This window comes from Pollachius pollachius (assembly GCF_949987615.1).
Source record: "Pollachius pollachius genome assembly, chromosome: 11".
In the NCBI taxonomy this organism is placed as follows: Eukaryota; Metazoa; Chordata; class Actinopteri; order Gadiformes; family Gadidae; genus Pollachius; species Pollachius pollachius.
Window position 1 is genome coordinate 11,733,256 of NC_136944.1, and position 20,308 is coordinate 11,753,563.

The following is a 20,308-nucleotide window of genomic DNA, read 5'->3' on the forward strand; positions in this document are numbered from 1 at the left end:
TGTGAGTGTGGTCTGTTTGCATGTTCTGTGTGTGTGTGGTCGTATGTATTCTGTGTATGCATGTATTCCGTGTGTGTGTGTTCTGTGAGTGTCTACTGCGTGTGTGTGTGTGTGCTGTATGCGTTTGTGCTCTGTGTGTGTGTGTGTGTGTTTTCTGAGTGTGCATGTGGTCTGTGTTGTACATTAACCCCTTAAAAAAAGACCCGTCCTATTGTGTGTTTGTGCAATGCCTTCCCCCTCCCCTTTCCTCCTCTATTCCGCCATGATCTTCCTCAGCCGCTGCACCACCTCCTCCGCCCCGGCCCAGGGCACCGTGACAGCCCTGAACTCCCCGGGCATGGCCTCGTGCATCTCCGTGATCAACCGGTGCATGGGGAAATCCCGCCGTGGGAAGGCCACATCCCTGGGCCCGAGGACCGTCGCTGGGCAGAAGTCGTTGGCGCCGTCCCCCACGTAGAACACTCTCTCGTAGGGACGCCCGCGCTCCTTGGCCCGGCGGGTCACGTACTCCCGCAGTACGGCCTGTTTGCACATGTTCTCGGGGCAGCGCTGGCAGTCGTGGGAGTGGAAGGGCCGCATGACCAGCCGGCCGTCCTTGTTGAAGTTTGCTGGGTTGGTGAAGATCCGGTGGAAGAGGGGCCGGGCCCCCGTGCGCCGGAGCCAAGCCTCCACGAAAAAGGTGTTGGCGTCGGACAGCAGCACCACCTCAAAGTCCTGCGGGGGGCGCGTGCGCAGGAACTGGAGCAGGGTGAGCATGCCCGGTGTGGCGGGCAGCTTCTCCATCACCGCCCGGATCTGGCTCTCCGTCACGCCCTGCTCTGCCAGGTAGGCCAGCACGCGCTGCATGTACTGGTTGTAGTGGCCCGGCTGATAGGTGTCCTTCAGCCAGTCAGGGAGCACCTGATTGGGCGCCGCCTGCACAACCATGTCGTCGCTGGTCTCATCCACGATGGTCTCGTCGAAGTCAAAGAAGATTAGGAAGCGCTTATCAGAGGAGATCTGGGGCAGGTTGGAGGCAGCCATGTTGGCCGCGGTGTGTCGGAGGCGAGCGGGCTCCTCTTGACCTGGGGGAGGGTTTGGAACACAACAGCAGTTGAAGACAGAGTCGCCCATGATGCCACCGCAGTGCTACCTGCTGCTGAGGGGTACAGAAACACTAGTGTCCTGTCCCTCTGTATGTGGAACATCCCACAAGGGCAGGGTATAGGGAGGGGTCTGTCAGCGCCCCACAGGGAGGAGAAAAAAAAACCAGAGGAACACAAACCACATGAGATGATTTTGAAGAAGGGAACCACCAGTAAAAAAAAAATCCAAGCTCGGGTTAGCAAGTGAGGGGAATGGAATATCCCAAATCTTCAGAGATTCAAAAGAGGTCGTCTATGGAAATTGAGCCACTACAATATTAATCAGTGAGTTAATATTACATGCAAGTGATCGGTTATTTGAACATATAGGCTAGCTCAAATGTCACGAGAAACCAATCAAGACATTAAAATGACAAGCGCTTTAGTAGCCTAGCCGTCAAAACAGTTTTTTTCAAGTAGATTTCGTTGGCCTAGAGTCCGAGTCCACTGGCTTCAGCTGAAAAAAAGATCATTCGATTTAACATGTCAAAATCACAGACTATTAAACAACGCGAGATATTGCATATTAGACTGCAATTGATAATAAAGTGTTCTCCTGCTAAAATGAAAAGCAAACGAAAGATGTATAAGTGATAGATTTAAAAAGACGCACCAGAGGATACTCGATATTGTCCACACCTCGTCCCTATATCGCGTACGAGCCCGTTCTCTTTCTCGATCTGCGGACGGCGCTCTTCTGGTGTGCCTTTATGTGCAGTCAAAAAACACAGGCAAGCGTGTGACGTAGACGGCACTTGAAGGAATCATTTGAACCCTCCCCAACTACAGAGGAAACAAAAGCAATTCATCTGGAAGCAACTTCCATGGGTGCTGGGTCACTTATGAATTTCCCCGCGAATAAAACGCCAAGCGAGTGTGCATGACCGTTGACTAGATCATTGACAATTGATCTAGGACTTAGATTCTTGTCCTATCAAGGGTTCCCAACCAGTTTGTCAAGGTGACACACGCTGTATTCTTGAGGCAAGGATAGTGCCTCATTTCAATGCATAGCCTACGTTTGACAATGCTTTAAAATTATTTTATTGAAAGACTGCTGTGTGTCATATTGCGTAAATTGCTTCAAAAATATCCTTTAAGTTAATGTGCATTTTCATAACCTTTCCCTACAACTTCAGAAACGCATTATGGTTGGGGTCGTGGTGCGCCTAAAGTCTGAATCCACATTTGTATAAACTACGGAAAAATGTAGGCCTACATTTGGCATCTATCCATCTATCTATCTATCTATCTATCTATCTATCTATCTATCTATCTATATATATATATAAGATAATGATTATTGCCTCCTGAAAGCAATTTGTCTATCAATTGGAAATCCAACTGCGCGTTGAAACGTAGACAATCACATATGGAACATAAGCCACGTAATCGCTTTAACAAGTCGTGCAATATGTAACATTAATCAGCGCCAACGCAGACAGCGTAACGCTATACGATGGTCATTAATGGACTTTCTAATCAGTTGAACTCTGCGCCCTACAGCACGAGTACCTCTCCTTATCGGCGTGGTCAGATATCTGCGAATCCTCCCTCGTCCCCTCGCCGGGTAGGTTTAATGACTTGCAGCGATGCTCACGATTATGGAAGCCAAATGGGAATGGTTACACTGACCTACCATCTCTTTACTCCTCCGCCGACGAAGAGAGCCCGCCTGTACCTGACCGCCCACGATGTGAGTCACACGTTTACTCATCCACAAATCGACGCCTCGGCTCTCTCCAAACCCCTGCAAAGATAACAGCCACTACAGAGGAATGGTGTGAAATGTTCCAGGATCCATCAACAGCGAGTGTGCTGAATTTAAAAATGTCACATCGAGACGAGAAGAATAAATTACATTCTCCCACTTTGCATGTACTGAAGGGCTACTGATTAAACGTCTGCTTTTTTGACAGATATTTGAATATTTTAAAGTGTATGGACGGCTTTATGAACATTTTTGAATTTCATTATGTATTTCATGAGTACAAGCAATGAATGTCCTTTGTTGTCAACAGAGGAACAACAAATGAATGAATTATCATGAAGTTGGGTCTGGCAGCATATTTTTGCCTAGACAGACAGTATACAGTGTTGCTCTCCAATAAAGGTTTAGGCCCATTCTGTGCTATGGACTACGTGTTACAGTCAAAGGAGTTATTGTTGGTTGAAAAGTAACAAATGAAGGGCAGGGAGTTCGGCCAAAAAGGACCACAGTGGCCACACAATGCAACACAGAACATAAGGTGGCTTAACACTATGGAATAGCTGAGAGTAGAAGAACTTTGTTAAGAGCAAAAAACTTTGCAAATGCATATGCAATATATGCATGTTTGGAAGACATTGTAAACATGCAAAACTCCCAATTTGCTTGCCTACCTTCAGCCAACATTTTGTATATCTTCTACCGTAGCCCTATTATTTTCATGTTATAGTTCACGGCAAACCTACTGGAGCATATTTAACGATAAAGAAATACATAAATGAGTGCTAATTGTGGCTACTTGTTTTACTTTTCAAAGTTAGCAGTCAGTTACATGAACATTATCAAAAAAGGCCCAACATTTCCACATATTCTCAACCTCCGGAAACATACAAAAAGACAAACCAGGACATTGTAAAGCTGCACATTTTGTACCAGATACAATAATAAAATACGCAATGCTACATTAAGTGGTTAAAAATACAAGGGAAAAATGTATATTGATTTTTTAAAAACATCTTTGAAGAATATACAATGTTATTATTTTTTTAACTAGTCAAGAAGTTTAGTAGAAAGTGCATTCTATATGAAAAAGAAGAGGAGGAGAACCACACAGCACACAGAAAGAACAGACCATGAGAACTGAAGTAAAAATAATGCATTTCAGATGTTGTTCAGAAGAGCTTGTGTGAAAATAACTGGGTAAATGTGTGTTACACTTCTAGAAGAGTGGGGGTGGTCCATATCAGATAATTTCATTATGAAATTACATCAAAACAAGGACAAGAAGGAACTTGAAATAATTAGTAAATAATAAGTCAATGTGTGCTATGGTCGCTTCTAGGGGTGCAACGGATCACAAAACTCACGGTTCGGAACGTGTCACGGTTTTTGAGTCACGGGTCGGATCATTTTCGGATCAACAACAACAAAAAAGATAACAAGACAAATGTGACTTTAAATAATTCTTCAAATGTGTAAAAACTAAATAAAGTGAAAAATTAGGCAATAATCCTGCTTCCTTTAAGCATTGTCAATATTTAAAAGAATTGCAACCTAAGGCATTATTCCTTCTTCTTTTTAACGTCGATAGTAAATAATCCTGAATTAAATTCAGGATGTCTGCATTGCCTGGGGAGAGTTTAGAGTCTACACTCTCCCTAGGCAATGCAGACATCCTCATCTTTTTTTTCATCAAGTATGGTAGCGAAATACAGTTTCTGTCGTATTTTATTTGGCATTTTGTAAATCCATTGATTTCTGTTGGAAGACTCATTGCCCATTGCAAGGGGGGTTGGTTGTAGTCTTTTCGCTCGGTTCTAGCCCCACTGTTGATACGGAGAACCAAGCGAAAAGACTACAAACAAAGATAAACATTTCCGCTTCCGGTTTCAATGGGATTTACGGAACGCCAAATAAAACATGACAGAAACTGTATTTCGCTACGCTACTTGATGATGTTGTAAATACCGGAATTTTCCTTTAAACATGCGATGATCACGTGAACGCACAACTTTTTTTTTTATCAGCCGATCCGCGGATCACTTGCGTCCCGAACCGTGGGGGTTGATCCGTACGGATCACGGGTAACCCGTGAACCGTTGCACCACTAGTCGCTTCCAAACCACCATCACTCAGACTCTCCTCCTCTTCCCTTACTTAACATCATCCGAATCACCTGCTCCTATACAGACACAATCTCACAACCAGCCGCTTCTATAGACACAGTCTTACTCGCATCAACCCGCTTCTATACAGACACAATGTTACTCTCATCCAACCACTCCTATACACAATCTTACACTCATTCACCCGCTCCCATACAGACACAATCTTTCTCGTATTCGCAATGCATGGTCTCCCTCGCTCTCTCCCTCCCTGGTGCCTATAGCCCACACATAAGTAAAGTGCAGAGAAAACACACAACTGAAGCATTAAAATAAAAAAAAAATATCCACACTGAACAATAAAGCAAAAACAGTACAACTTGGGGGAGGAGGAAGACGCCCTAGATGTGGCGCGATAGTTGTGGGTCTCTTGCAAGGTAATGCAGACTACCGTGGTTCAGTTGAATCTCTAAATAAGAAACAGAATCACTGTGCTAGACCTAAATGTACTGCTCTACATCGCCGGCCATGGTGAATATTAAAGTACTGGAAAAGCAGCTTTTGGTATGGGAGCCACAGAATACGTCCAGACACAACCAATAGTACGACACATGCACACAGACAGACCGGACAAACAAGAGGGCCAAGGCTCAACGGCCTTTTTTAAGTACTTATCAAATAAGAGTGCGGCGTGGGGCGAAAGGTTGAAAAGTTTCATCAATAAAGCAACAACTACTCTGTCAATATACTCTGCCCTTCCCCTCCCCTTTGAACATTCACACAGTCAAAGAAAACATGAGGATTTAAAACACCATTTCTCATTTGATGCAACAGTGCTTGTCTATACATGGAGGTGTGTTTTGAGAATACAGAAAGGCTACCACTACCCTCCAAGGTTTTCCAAAGGAACATCCTTTCAAACTAAACACAGAAACGTTCTATTTAAAACTGCTATTACTCCAAGTAGAAAACATTCACTGTGGTAAGACCTGCCGCTTTGTCTATGTGCGTCTAAGTGTGTGTGTTTTTCAAAAGAGAAGAAAGAATGATCTGGGAGAAACGAAAGAAAAAAATCCACCAGAAAATTAAATTCAGATTATCCGGAAACTCGAAATGGGAAAAATGTATCCGTGACTTTTAAGCACGGCCAATTAAGAGATGCAAATTCAATGTGTTGTGAATTGTATGAAACGGACCCGTATTATTCGGACAGTGGCGAGGAAGGAAAGGAGAAGAGAGGGGAAAAATAAAGAAAGGAGAGAAAAAGAGGGAGAGCAGAGAAATCATGGTGGGGTCAAATACCAGGCCCTTCACAGTGGTAGTATGTTGATAGGCAACTGTTTTCCAAAATTATTAGTTGATCAACAGTACTAAAAATCAGAGGTTAAATGGATCAAACTAATTACAAAAAAAGATCACCGGCCATACATAGTGTTTCTTTCTATGATTCTAAACGTGATTATGTGTGAAGTTGTTAAAGCGAAGCCCAACCTTTGTTTGTTTCAATACATGTCAGACTCGAGTGTCCCATCACAATCACGTACTAAACTGTTAGTCCGAATGGACACCTAACCACAACATGTAGCACTGGAATGGAAAGCACCATTTAACCATCATAAACCAATCAGCCATTATCAGATCTTGTATACATCCAAGCTTCTTAGAAAACCTCTCCAAACATCCCACTGTGACCTACAAGGTCAACTGCGGTTGACTTTATGGAGTGCGAAGCACCAGAGAGGGCTGAAGAAAGTCAAACATTCATCATATATAACCTGGCCCAAGGGAGCTAGCTTGCACTTAAAAGTGAATTAAAAATTAAAAAATAAAAATAGAAAAGCCCAGGCCAGTGTGCAATCATCAACCAAATTGACATCAAGAGATGTATGGTTGTTTGTGTGGATCAGAGGTGGGTCCACTAAACCAGGTTAATACTTTTTCTGAAATTTCACAGAAACACATGTTAAACATGATGAAAGAGCGACAGACATAGAAAAGATTCTCCACCAACATTAACTACTGCGCACCACCAATATGATCTGAAGGGATAGAAGGAAAACACAACAAGATTGTAAATCAGTCAGTCAGTGGATCCTAGTTTCTCAGTAAACACCGCTTGTCTAACGTGTGCACTGAGAGTTAATCAGTACAAGGCTCTCTCATACACACACACACACACACCCACACCCACACCCACACACACACACACGTCCTGTCCTTATCAGTTTTGACCCCTTGCCCAGTCCAACAGATGGGAGGTCTGGGTGCCTCAGTGGTGGGGTGCACCCGGGCCTTTGTCTGGGGGGGGCATATGGTGTAGGTACCCACTGTCCTCCAGGCCACAGTGGTTGAGGGGCTCACTCTTAAAGAGTGCTGGGGGAGGCGGAAGGTGGGAGGCGGGGGGCACCGCCACATGGTGGTGGTGCTGGTGGTGCTGTACAGAGGCGGGCGGTGGCAGTGTGTGCTGAGGCGTGCCTGGGTGGTGCTGATGGGCAGCGACTTGGTGCGGATGGTGGTTGGCGGGTGTGACGTGGAGCTGCAGGTGGGCAAAGGTGTGACCCCCGGGGGCCCGGGGAGCCAGAGCTCCATCCGAGGGGCTCAGGGAGACCATGGAGGCCGAGGGGGAGGGGTTGGCGGTGGTGGTCGAGGGCTGGGTCCCCAGGGGCGCCAGGTTAGGGCCGGAGGCGGAGTGGGGGTTGGAGAAGATCCGGAGAGGCAGGGACTGGCTGCTGGTCTGCAGGACCACAGGGCTGGTGACCCGGAAACACTTCTCCTTGTGAGCCTTGAGCATGTTGGAGAAGCGGAAGCGCTGGCCGCACACGTCGCAGGGGTAGGGCTTCTCGCCCGTGTGGGTGCGGCGGTGACGCTTCATGTTGGGCCGGCTGGTGAAGCTCTTGCCGCAGATCTCGCAGATAAAAGGCTTCTCTCCTGCCGGGACAGAGGACAAATCGAAAAGACACAGGAATAAACAAAAATAAAACAAATGCATACAAAGAAACAGGAGGGCTGTATATCGCCACTGATTTCCCTCATCTATTCCATTCTGATTACAAGGTCCTGATTCGACTGCTGGATTTACAGTAAACTCAGTAAACTAAATGCTGTGGATTGTATAAGGAACTCATTCTACTGGTGCATTATTGTACAATTATTAATAAATAGTACTATATAGAATTGACCCCAAAGCAGTTGCAAGAATGTCGTTTTTAATTAAGATGACCAATACACAACACAATATATATTGCAATTTGAAGAACCAAAAGCTGGCCACACAAGAATAACTGAGTTAAAGCTTCAAGCATCCTCGGGATAGGTACATTATATGTACATATTTAAATTTCTTCATGCGACGACCAGGTTAGAGTCCTATGCTACACGTCATTCCTCCTCTTCAACCCACTTTCATGTCTCTTCACTGGCCTGAGCATCAAAAGCACAATAAGGCCATAAAATGAAGAAATGCAAGAAACAAATGGGATTTCTTTTATCCGGCGGTATGAAACCCATGAGGCACATGTTGATCTACGAGCTACTGTGGCACGGGGGGGGTCCACGGTACACAACAGCTGCCAAATCATGACACAACCCGGAGCTACATCGCTCCCTGCCCACTCAGAAAGCGCAGGAATGGAAAGTTAACTTATTTGGGTTTCTTTTTCAAGGCTCTGGCTAAAAAACCTTAACCAGCCAAGTGTCTGAATCGAGACCCTCCACAGTCTATCCACCCAAACGGTACGAATCTGTTGTGATTCACACTACGTAGAGTGGAGATGAGCAGGAGAACAACAGCAGTCTAGTGGAATGCCACTCTCATTAGCCTCTCTCTATGGAGCTATTCAGAATCTCAGCTGCAGCCCACGCAGACATTGATTTCCAGGATGCTGAACAACTCTCCAAATATCCATTCCTGGGCTGCATCGAATGTGTGAAAGTACTCCAACAGCGAACATCGCAAGGTGACAGGGAATATGGCAGACCAATGGAGAGGTTTTATGCGCTAATAAGACTATACAGTTTAAAGGTTGAGTTTCAGTAAACAGCAAAAGGCGTGCTTGCTAGGCAGGGATCGTGGCGTGTATTACAGGGCATAGCTGGGTGTGTCCCGGCTTCTAAATTGGGAGAGGAACGGGTAATTGTACCTTCTGAATACCACACAAATAGAACTGTCTGGGGCGTTGGAAAGCAGTGTGTCCACCCACTGCTGAACTTGAATTTGGAGATGTGTGTGCCATTTGCCTCGCACTGCGCCCTGAGTTTAGTAGTCTTGGAAATAGCAATAGGAGCATGTGTCTAGGTACTCATTATAAGCCTCAATCCATGCTAGGTTCCCCTGTGATTTCTCTCTCTCCCTCTCATTACAAGAGGCGTGGCAGATTCTCAGTGTCCCTACTATTGCACTGGCCACTTTGTGGACCTCCCATTTATATGCTCTTGAAGAAATACACAAATTGTGCTAGTCAACAAAGTTTATACAGCAGCATAAGTTAATTTCAGAATGTAAGTGCATGTTTGACGATGTCGTTATCTTTTACAATCTATACCCAAAGCATCATATTTCATATTTGATGCCATGTTTGAACTGTTACATTATCCTAAAAGCTATGTGTTGAGTTCTTTGATCAAATGGAAAGGTTTCAAAAGACCCAAGTTCAAGACCTACTGATGATGACTGATGCTGTTATACTATACTGTCAGGCAGTGGTTCTGAACCTTTTTGTGGCAAAGGTAGTGCTAGACAGTATAAACTGTAGAGAGCACACTGGTTTAAATTTGCCCTATGATATGAATTTCAGCCAAACCAAGAGTAAATCCATTGAAGGGGAGAAAATGCGGCTTTTACCACTGAACTGTTTAGAGTTTACCTGAGACATGGTCAGACAAAGTGTGCAATTCAATCCAGGGTTCTCCCCAAAGAATGTTATAGTGGCACTGTGTAACATGTTACACCATCTAACATTTCAAAAATAATAGGGTTGTCGCGTTGTTCAGTTGAAGTTGTCAGACTTCTTAAATGGTTATACTGGTTAAAACACTATTCAGTGGAAAAAAAAGTACAATATAACGAGTGAGTACTGTCTGCAGGAAGTCAGCAGCACTTGGATCCACTCTGCTTGGTCTGACTCCTCAACAGCAGAGCTTTAATGAAAACTGGACACAAACCAGAAGGACATGCGACCTGTCTGGTAATAGAAAGGAGCGTAGAGGAAAGAAGAAACACACACGTCGGAAGGCTTGGGTCTTAAACTGTGTTTAATTTAAAGAGTGGCAATGGATGCGTGCAAAGGTTTTGAGCAGTGATCTCATCGGAACCAAAAAGCCAAATTCAATGACATTGGCCTGCAGCACTCACGCTTTTCAGCCAACTTACTCAATATTCTGGATGACAGATCAACAGAAAAGGATTTTTTTGGGGGCAAAGAGTCCATTACCCGATTACTAGCCTTTTATAATTAGTAGATAGTATGTTTGATTTATTATACCCTTGTTTAAACCTTTACATGCAATTGTCCTTATCTGAAGTAAAGCCTACAAACATAGCTTTTTCAGCATCTTCCTGTTTCATCCCGTTATATATATATCATATCTGATTATTTTTAAGTCTTGATATACATTTTTGGCCATTCCACAGTATTGAGGGGAATGATTATGAAATATGCACACAAACAAATGACTAGGTCTGAGCCCAAATATTTGAATATTCATTTGTTAGGTAGGTATTCAAATCTGAATTCGGTATTTGGATATTCGTTTTGTTGAAAGAATTTTTATCCAAAAAAACATTGTTTTTTTTAACGTCAATACATATTTGGGGACTGCGGGTTGAAGGCTAGGTTACATTTTTCTTCTGAATATCCCAGTGATAAAAAAAACATACTGTATCTTCCAAGAATGCTTCACTTCAACGCTTCAGTTGAGGTAATGGCAGCGATCATCGGAATGGCCAAATATGGGATGACTGAATTTTCATTCGTTAGTTTGGGATGTTCAAACATTATTTGAAAATTAGAACTTTAACAGCTGCCGTCCAGCGTGAGTATAAGCAAGCCATTTACCACCGACCATTTGTAAATCGTTTTGGAAGGGTTATAATAATGAATGTATTTAGCAGCAATTTCAATGTTCAAATGAGTCTAAAAGACACACACTATCTACTAATAATAACGTGTTGGCTGTTTAGTAAACATGAATAGAACAGGTAGCAATGATTTTCCTTTCATTGCATCCGTCCCTCAAAGTAGCGCCTGTGTCATTCATCACTGTGTGAATAGCACTAGTCCTGCTGTGAAATGATTCAAACTTTGCACAATGTTCCAAACAGATATTTGCTTTGTTATAATTGTGAAACTTTCAGGCTGCATTGAAGCTCTGCCGCAACAAGTCTAACTCAGTGCCACTGAAGTGATATTTTTGTGTTTGCGTTATTCAAATAATACATTTGTTTTACCAATTGAACCACTTTTGAAAACCATAAGTTGATGAAAACCTGATTCAGCAGCAGGGGTCTCTGCCTGCAACGTTTACAGGCAGTGAAAGATAGACGAAAGCTTGTGTCCAGAAGAATAAGCGTAACATCCCATCCTCCAGGTGGGGTGCTATATGAGTGATACCACAGCATTGTTTGGCCTCCAGAAAGAGAGGCCAAGCAAGTATACAATGTTCATTTTGTGGGGATGGGGGTTTGACTCAGTCAGTCAATGTGCAATTGCTGTGTTGTGTTTTGCTTTTATTTAAAAAGTTATTATCGTTTGTTATTGTTTTATTTTATTGGTTTGTTTGCTTCCAACACATCTCATAGTACTGGTGTGCCTTAAAGCGAGGATAGCCTTGTCATAAAACTTCCGGGCTGAGAACCACTGCCATGAAGTTTACGGTCTAGGCCTTTAATATATTAATATATTTTGGTCTTGCTTACCTGTGTGAGTCTTCATGTGCTCATCAAAGTACTGCTTCATGTTGAAGTCCTTGCCGCACCACTGGCACATGAACTGCTTGTGTCCGATGTGGATGCTCATGTGGGAGCGCAGCTGGTATTTGTACTGGAACCGCTCGTCACAGTTCTGCAGCAATATGCAAACAGAGGCGTTCACACAGCATGCATGTACATACACACGTGCTGACCATTTGCCTGCTCATACAGACAGAATACACAGACAAATCGCACACGTCTTCTTTGGTACCTAAGAATACTCTGTTGAAGTAACAGAGTATTCTAAGTTGAAGTAAGGTGTCATGTGTCATGTAAGGTGCCGATTTTATCTACTGATATAAATCGGTATTAGCGTATGCGTTTGCTGAAATGAAAACGAGATGGTGTTGATTTATTAACGTAATCACCTCTTCATAAATCCTCTTAACAGAGCACTTCTGCGTAAACACTCAACACTAACAGTTTGATACCATGTTCTGAGTGAAGGTTAGTAGCTCCTCCCCATACAGGTAATTGGTTCCTTTAGCTCTTGGTTTTAATATGATGTTGCTGTGGCAGAGAAAGAGGAAGAATGTCTATAACAGATATTTTGCTGGAACTAGAGAAGAAATCCTGCCTTTACACAAACTAAACTGTTTAATACAAACTAAAACCAAAACATTTAATAAAGAATTTAATCACACGTTTTTGAAAATAACCTATTAAAACATACAGCACAGCCTAACCCATCAACCATGTAATCTATGTTCATGTGGTCGACCAAAAGAAGGCCTTGGGTAAACGCAACACTCCCCCCAGTGAGCACAGTCTGCCTTTGAAATGAGAGCAAAAGGACAAGAGAGCATTCAGTTAAAGAAGGCAATGAAAACATAAGCGATGCCCATTCCATTGACTTTGTTTGAAAAAGCTCAAGAGTTGACTGGCAGACCGCCGATATTAGGGCTGGTTAATTTAAAAACATACAGGAAAAAAAGTGTCAGGTACAGACATTTGCACTTGCTAAAAAAATAACCACTGATGTGAATACATGGTGGTGTGTTCCCCACCAAAGAACCCAGTAGAAGGAGCAGCCTATTTAGGGAAAAGCTGTGAACCTCCCACCACAGTGTACATATAAGAGACTCAAAAACAACTGAGACACTTTTAGACAGAATCTTTCTTTTTGAGGGGCACCATCACAAGTGCTGATTCATAGAAGTGGCAAACATGCCTGCTTGTCCTCGATTATGTCCTCGACTAAGTAAGAACTATTTAAGCAGTTCTAAAAGAATAATAGGGCTATGGTAAAGAATCAGGCAGCCTTAGCAAGAATAATTATGCACACACTTAAAGACTGCTTTTAAATACATGCATAGGGGGCGAAAGATTCAAAACGAATCAAAATAAGCACTGAATAACAATTAAGGCAAAACATAAATAACGTAAACAAAAGGCAGTGGAGAACGTCAAATATTTTAACAACAAAAAAGGTACAGAGGATTCTATGAGCAAGTCAGAAATGTGTCTAATTCAAACCATTGAGCGATTTATGGACAAGCAGCAGAGCATCAAATGCACTTCTTTAACTCTAATGCAGAATGGTTCCCCACGGTGCACTTGCCATCATTTTGTGAGGCCGAGCTGTCCACTTAATTAATTGTTAATTAACAAGGCTTTGTACTGTGGGCTACAGCGGACCACAAATGGAACAAGAGGTTTGCAGTTTCGTGGCATGAAGAAAGGACCCAAGGGACCATATTAGGTTTCAAGAAAAGCTTGCATTAATGCTGCTGCCATAAATAAAATGATGTATAAAACCATCCCGGTTGTCCCATTTTTGTTCGGGTTGTTGATGTAGTTAAGGCGAAGCTGAGGTTGCTTACCACAACCAACTAACATAATGCTGCATAACTCTTGCCTGACTTTTGCTGGTGTTTAACGGGTCAAAGGGAAGAGGACGAATAGGCTATGGGTCTTACAGTGAGAAACCTTTATCATGGAACTATACTGTATAACGTATCATCTTCAATTATAAGAAGAAAAAACATTGCAAACACAGGGGCCGTGGCCAACTGAGTTGTGATAAAAGGTGTGATTCAGCTCAACCACATTTGTTTGCTCATTTAACTCACAGGACTCGTCTGTCCAAAAAAATTCAAGCCTCAAGTCTGTTTTTTCTCCCTTGCAAAAGCATCAGGCTTAAGTAGTGTTTGAATCACCTCAAACATCATCTGTGATCAACGACAATCATTGAAACCACAGAAATAATGCTTGCAGCAATACATCTGTAAAACTCACCTCACAACGAAACGGCTTTTCTCCGGAGTGCTGGAGGGAGTGAACCTTTAATGACATGCTGCGCTTGAACGACTTCCCACATGTTTCACATGTGAAAGGCATGTCCTTAGTATGTGCTGAAAAACAAACAAGAAAGATGGTGACTGGAGGAAGGGGGGATAGCATTCATAAAACTAGATAAGGTGCTCTTAAAAGAGTGACAAGTCTTTCCGTAAGAGGTGGAGATGGTGTGAAGATGATTCACCACTTATGCCATTATATCTTTGATGGATGAAGGAGTATGTCGCAATGCTCTATATGTGTTTTCTACAGCATGTAGAGTTCATGATAGTATGTATTCTCTCTCTCTCTCTATCAGAGTATACTCACCAACCATGTGCTTTCGAACATGTGCCATGGTGTAGAACTTCTTCTCGCAGATCTCACAGGAGAACTTTTTCTCTGCGTAGCCGTGCACGATTTTGATGTGCTCATGGAGGGACCACAGCTTCTTAAATGACTTATTGCAGGATACACACTGGAGAAGAAAACAGTTAATAAATCTTAAGAGAACTTTCCAGTCTAAAAATTGTTCATTCAGCCCAAGCCAGTTACACATTGCATACAAACAGTTATTTTCTTATACTCTAGCGCTCCCTGCTGGTTAGGTTTTCTGATTCACTTTTACCATTGAAACAGAGACCATGCAACCAATATTCTTTACACAGACCAACTATGTACACATGTGTAAGATTAAAGATTATACATAATAATGAATTCAATAGCTATTCTATCATCATTGTTCATGCAGGCTACATACAATCTGACATCGCTAGTAATTACAAATCAAAATCTTATTCAAATAAACCATTCGTTTTCCTTTTACGAGTCTCGCAAAAGTGGCTTCACTGATGTCGGGTTGAAAAGTAACACAACAAGATATAATGTGATTCGGATTAAAAATAATTACGATTATATGGGCTTGCATCCATTTGTGTGTGAAAAGAGTGAAGGAGAAAGGATGCCTTGATAAGGTTTTCTAATAAGATTACAAAAACGCATATAAAATACGCATTTTGGATTTAGGTAATAATGTTGGCCTTTTTCCTCCTTATAAAACTGTACCCATTCAATAATAGGGGGCTGAAATTTGGACTCAGATACAAGGTTTTGTTTACACCTATTCATTCGCACACACACACACACACACACACACACACACACACACACACACACACACACACACACACACCTAGAAAGGTGGTTGGTTACATCCATTTAGTCAATAAAACATCTCAACATTACATTACAAATAAAGTGTCAATTGAAATGTAAATTGATATTTGAGCTATGCTCACCTGGATGTTTTTCTCACAGTCCGTCTGCTGGTGCAAGGCCAGCTCACTCTCCAGGATGAACTTCTTGCCACACTTGTCGCAGATCTGCATGCGCCTATGAGTGACGTTCATATGCTTCTCCAGGTACCAGCGGGTATTGAACACACGGGGGCACTTCTCGCACGCCAGCATCTCTTTCTCCTCGCCGTCCCCCTTCACCATCACAGCCGAGGTCGAGTCGGCGCCCGTGTGGGCAGAGCGGCCTGGCCTGTGCTTCTTCTTCTTCTTGGGGGAATCCAACAGCTTCTGCCTCCCCCTGGTCGTCATGCCGGTGGCTGTCAAGGCAGTGCGGAGGCTCTTCCTCCTGGGCTGGCCGGCAGCGTCGGGGCCCCCGGCCCCTCGTCGGACCCTCTTCCCTCTTGTCGGGATCTCAAGCTCTTCTTCTACGTCATCATCATAATCCTCTTCACTTGGACTCTGTTCTTCTTCTGCCTCCTCCTCCTCTTCTTCTTCTTCCTCCTCCTCCTCCTCTTCTTCTTCTTCCTCCTCCTCCTCCTCCTCCTCCTCATCTTCATCACTCCCTCCTCTCTCTGAATCGTCCTTCTTGGAGACGTGAAGCGTCTGATTGTTCAGGTTGACCTCCACGATGATTTGCTCACGCTTGAAGCTCTCCGCCTCGCCGTTCTCTTCCTCGCCCTCCTCGCCCTCCTCCGAGTCCTCTGGCGTGCCCCCACCCCCAGCCTCAGGGCCGTGGCCGGCTGCCCCCTGCTGCTCTCCTCCCTCTCTATGAAGCTGCTGCTGTTGCTGGTGGTGGTGCTGGGGGGGGGGCGTGATATGGTGGACGGGCAGCTGTCCGAGGGCTTGTTCCCCTGTGGGCGTCTTCACCGTTGCCATCTTGTTGTCTACAAGGACGGAGTACGGCTTGCCGCCTGCCTCGCGCTTGTACAGCTTGCTAGTCAGGTCCAGATCTGAGGTGGGGGAGTGGAAGTAGGACTGGGACACCTGAGCCCTGCGCCCCTCCTCCTGGGACATGCCTCCGAGGGTGGGGACAGACAACTCTTCCTTGAGACTCTGGCAGGAGGTCATACAGAGAGAGAGGGCAGAGTAGGTGGGAGCAACCGGCTGTAAAGAGTTTGGTACTCTGGCTCGCTCTACAAGGAGGGGCAGGGGGAAGCACAGCAGTCCCCCACCCCTCCCGCTAGCGAAGAGATGGAACGGAAGGTGAGGGCTGTTCAACCCGACTCAAACAGGGCGTCCAGGTCGTTGGGGGCAGGAAACACTGTTGGAACGACATAGAATCTGTTCCAGGTTTTCTTCTATTGGCCTAACAATCGGAGGGCAAGGTCCAAGTCAACCATCTCCAACACATCACAATATTTGAAGGAAGGCCTTCTAGGCAAGTTGCTCTTAAAGAGTTTATTATTCCTTAATAATTCCTGTCTATATGTATATCCAGCTGTATGTATAGGCTTGTTAAACTTCCGAACCAGTTGTTGTCATTCATGAACCATTCGTGATTTGCATTCTATAAAAAAAAGACAAAATGAGAGAACCAGGTTAGTAATGTGTTTTTCTGTTCCATAAGCGTCTCCAAACTGAAACTACACTGGCAATATTGCATCCATAGTGCCACACTGAAAATGAAAGTGTTAATAAACCAACAACTTAAATTTTACTTTGAAATGGAAATTAACTATCATAAAATGTAATGCATATTTATTGCATAGACAATCTTGGGAGTAGAGCAGCTAAGGTCATAACATTATTTAATGTACAGCAACACCATGAAAGTTTCATGCAGTCATCTAAACCTGAAGGATTTCAATCAGTGGTCGGTGGTGACACCCTCTCAGGGTGTGGTACAAGACTTAAAGCAGCCAAAAAACGTTTCCTTTCTCAAACAAAATGCACACCATCCCCTCTTGAAATGTTATTTTGTACGACCCAACATGAAATGATTATTTGTGATTTTACTGCGGTACAAAAGTGTATGACCGGATTTATTATGGTACACTTTAATTGTATGAACCCACATTAATTTGTAAAATACATTTTTTACACCTTCTGCATGTGAATTACTAGGTGAAACTAGAGCCAAGTGTGGAATTTGGAAGCTCATCATGGAAATTTACGCTGTTCCTCAAGCAAGTAAGGCTACATAGAAATAAGTAGTAAAAAGACAAGTTTGGTTATTGACAATTACCTTGTCTTAAAAATTAAATAATAATCTATATTTGGACTTAAACCGTAACTCCACGTAACTGAAGTAATTATAATTCATCAGTGTCCTACTAATAATGAGGCGTTCTATTAGATTTAATAAGAAAAAACGACTTTTAGAGGATATCTGTATAGTACGCCTTTTACACCACTTTGTTACAACTCTTACAGTTGCAGCAGCAGCCCCACACCTGTCTTCCTGTACATGTTGACTCTTATCCTTTCTCAGAATAGGGCAGCAGCTCTCAGAGGTGTTTAGAAGACCACAGAGGGAGGGCCAACTTCGCACCGACCAAAAAAACTCAGCTGCAACAACGCGTATGAGCTCAATAGATCATTGTGTTTGTGGAAAGCCGAACAACAATCAAAATAACAATTTCATGGCAAATCCTACAGCTCTCACCACCTGATTCCAAGATGCTGCCAAGCCAAATCTTTTAACGTATGTTGACACTGATCAATACAATATAAGTTTAATGTTAGGACAGTAACTAATCCTGGCACATACATTATTTGTTAATTCCAATTCTTTACAGGCATGAGTGGATCATGCCTATAATCAACTTTAAAATCACTTGGGTGTGCAATCAATAAGACCAATACATGTGATTGCCATGGTGTGACTCATTTCAGAGTTTCACTTATAGTGAAATGGTGAAGCGAAGCTCTTTGATGTGGGAAGTGGGAGCAGTATCAGTGGTTATTTGCATCACCTCTTGTGTTCAGTTTTGCTTGCTGAATATCAATCTAAAACAAAGTAAGAGTTCATTACTATACACTATTCAGGCTTGGTTCTATGCATAGGCTGAAAGTTGTTTACACAAAATCGTGGAAAACAGCAGTTGCATTCAAGTATATATATCTCCCCCAATGGCAAAGCATTACTCTTTTACATGTCGAGGCCTACGCTGAATCTTTGTCTCAACTTTTAATGAGCTTTCAAACTCACAGCCTTGATCGAAATGAGAGGGTTCACATTCCTCACTCCTGCTGAACTCATAAGAACTTAAACAAGTGTGTGGAGCCCCATATCCTGTCACTGTGGGAGCTTGTCTACCAAGTCTCATGTGAGGTCAAAGGTTTGAACCTGTGATTTTAGTGTTGGATGAGTAGGATGCTCAAGCCTTCAATATAAAGTGACATTTATTTGATAAAAACAGTATAATCAAAAAGGTCTCGTAAAATATACACTGATTCATTATAGAATGAGGGATCTTCTCGTTAATCAATCAACAACAAGAAGCTTGCGCTCTCATCTTACCTAATATAATACTGCCAATTTACAAAGAAACAAAGATACATTTAAATAAGTGACTGCAAATCTAATGCTATTACGACTAGTAATTCTAATTTGAGTAAGTACTTCAAGCTGTTAGTAAATTAAATAAAATAGAGACACAAAAGACGTGTTCCTCATTGCGTATGGCTTGATTCATAGTATGTTAAAAAACGAAATGGTAGAAATAAAAAGTTCCAAAATTGTAGAAGGAGTCATGCCCACATTGGGCAGGCCTGACCAACTAGTTAGCTTTCCCAATACACAGTAACTGGGACGCACAAGAAAAGCTAACATGGTTAGCTTGAAATGCAACAATTAAATTGAAATTATATAAGGTTACATGGCGTGAAATATAATGTAATCCTACACCGAACAAGCTTACGATCAGTGTAAGATGAATTATATAATTCATGAACAGCTAAACGACTAACTTTTTAACCCCAAACCTCAGAGATTATAGCTAGCTTGCCTAGCATGTAGCAGATAATAACGTTAGGAAATGTAGCAAACTTTCCAGCCGTATCTTAAATGAGACGCGTTTCTGAATTAATGATAGATATAGGGGACGTAGATATCCAGCCACCACAAAATACAAAAATGTATTTATAAGAGGAACATCGTGTCGTGCAATGTAAAAAAAACGCGTTCCTGAGAAAAAAAAAAACAGACCGTGCTTTGCTGACAAACCCATTGAACTGGACAATGTCAGAAAGTCAACCCTGACATGGCTCATGCATAATTTACAATAAAGCTAATCAAACTACTGCAATTGACATACCCACAGCTTTCGCTTGCATCATTTCTGATTGTCACGTGTAAATATCCGAAATAACTTGTAAACAGGTTTGTGTCCATTTTCTGCTTTACCTTCGTCGCGAGCGCCCTCCTTCTTGCATGCATGCAATCAGAGTTGCAGATTCAGTGCAACGCACGAGCCTTTCCGTTCGGCATAAAGTGCATTGACAACGCTACTTCTACGATTATTAGTTTACAAGGCACTTATACTGTATTCTACATAAATACACTCGTACCTGCGATTCTCTAGACCGCTGTAAAGCCATCGCTACGTGGCCCAGGTCTCGCGCGTACCAACGTCCCGCGCACATCGCAAGCATTCACAGGACAGGCCGCTGAGTGGGCGCGCACACAGTGTCTACATCACATCCCGGGTTTAATGGTTTCGTCTCCACACCAGACAGCGCACGACGCGCGCGCTCGTGATTACAATTTTGTCAGGCTACAATAACCTAATTTTCACTACATGAACATTAACAATGTGTTCTCTAAAAACACATACTTCCCTACAAGGGTTCATATATATGGAGAAACTGGTATATTTTTCTTTCATTAA

The 20,308-nt window shown here is 43.0% G+C and overlaps 2 protein-coding genes across 3 annotated transcripts; both read right to left on the reverse strand.

Moving 5' to 3' along the window:
• Nucleotides 1–1,863, reverse strand: phospho1 (phosphoethanolamine/phosphocholine phosphatase 1). Its single transcript, XM_079746965.1, has 2 exons — nucleotides 1,738–1,863; nucleotides 1–1,064 (listed from the first exon to the last, which is right to left on the reverse strand). Exon 2 carries the CDS (start codon nucleotides 1,021–1,023, stop codon nucleotides 253–255), a length of 771 nt encoding a protein of 256 aa, XP_079603091.1. The 5' UTR covers nucleotides 1,024–1,064; nucleotides 1,738–1,863; the 3' UTR covers nucleotides 1–252.
• Nucleotides 1,864–3,635: 1,772 nt separating this feature from the next.
• On the reverse strand, nucleotides 3,636–20,065 carry znf652 (zinc finger protein 652). 2 transcript variants are annotated; one of them, XM_079746521.1, is made up of 6 exons: nucleotides 19,825–20,065; nucleotides 15,480–16,983; nucleotides 14,512–14,659; nucleotides 14,143–14,258; nucleotides 11,851–11,995; nucleotides 3,636–7,865 (listed from the first exon to the last, which is right to left on the reverse strand). In XM_079746521.1, the coding sequence occupies exons 2-6, from the start codon at nucleotides 16,542–16,544 to the stop codon at nucleotides 7,207–7,209; spliced, it is 2,133 nt and encodes a 710-aa protein (XP_079602647.1). In that variant the 5' UTR covers nucleotides 16,545–16,983; nucleotides 19,825–20,065; the 3' UTR covers nucleotides 3,636–7,206. The 2 variants fall into 2 exon arrangements, with proteins under 2 accessions (XP_079602647.1, XP_079602648.1); XM_079746522.1 differs by having other exon boundaries at nucleotides 19,736–20,065.
• Nucleotides 20,066–20,308: the final 243 nt, after the last annotated feature.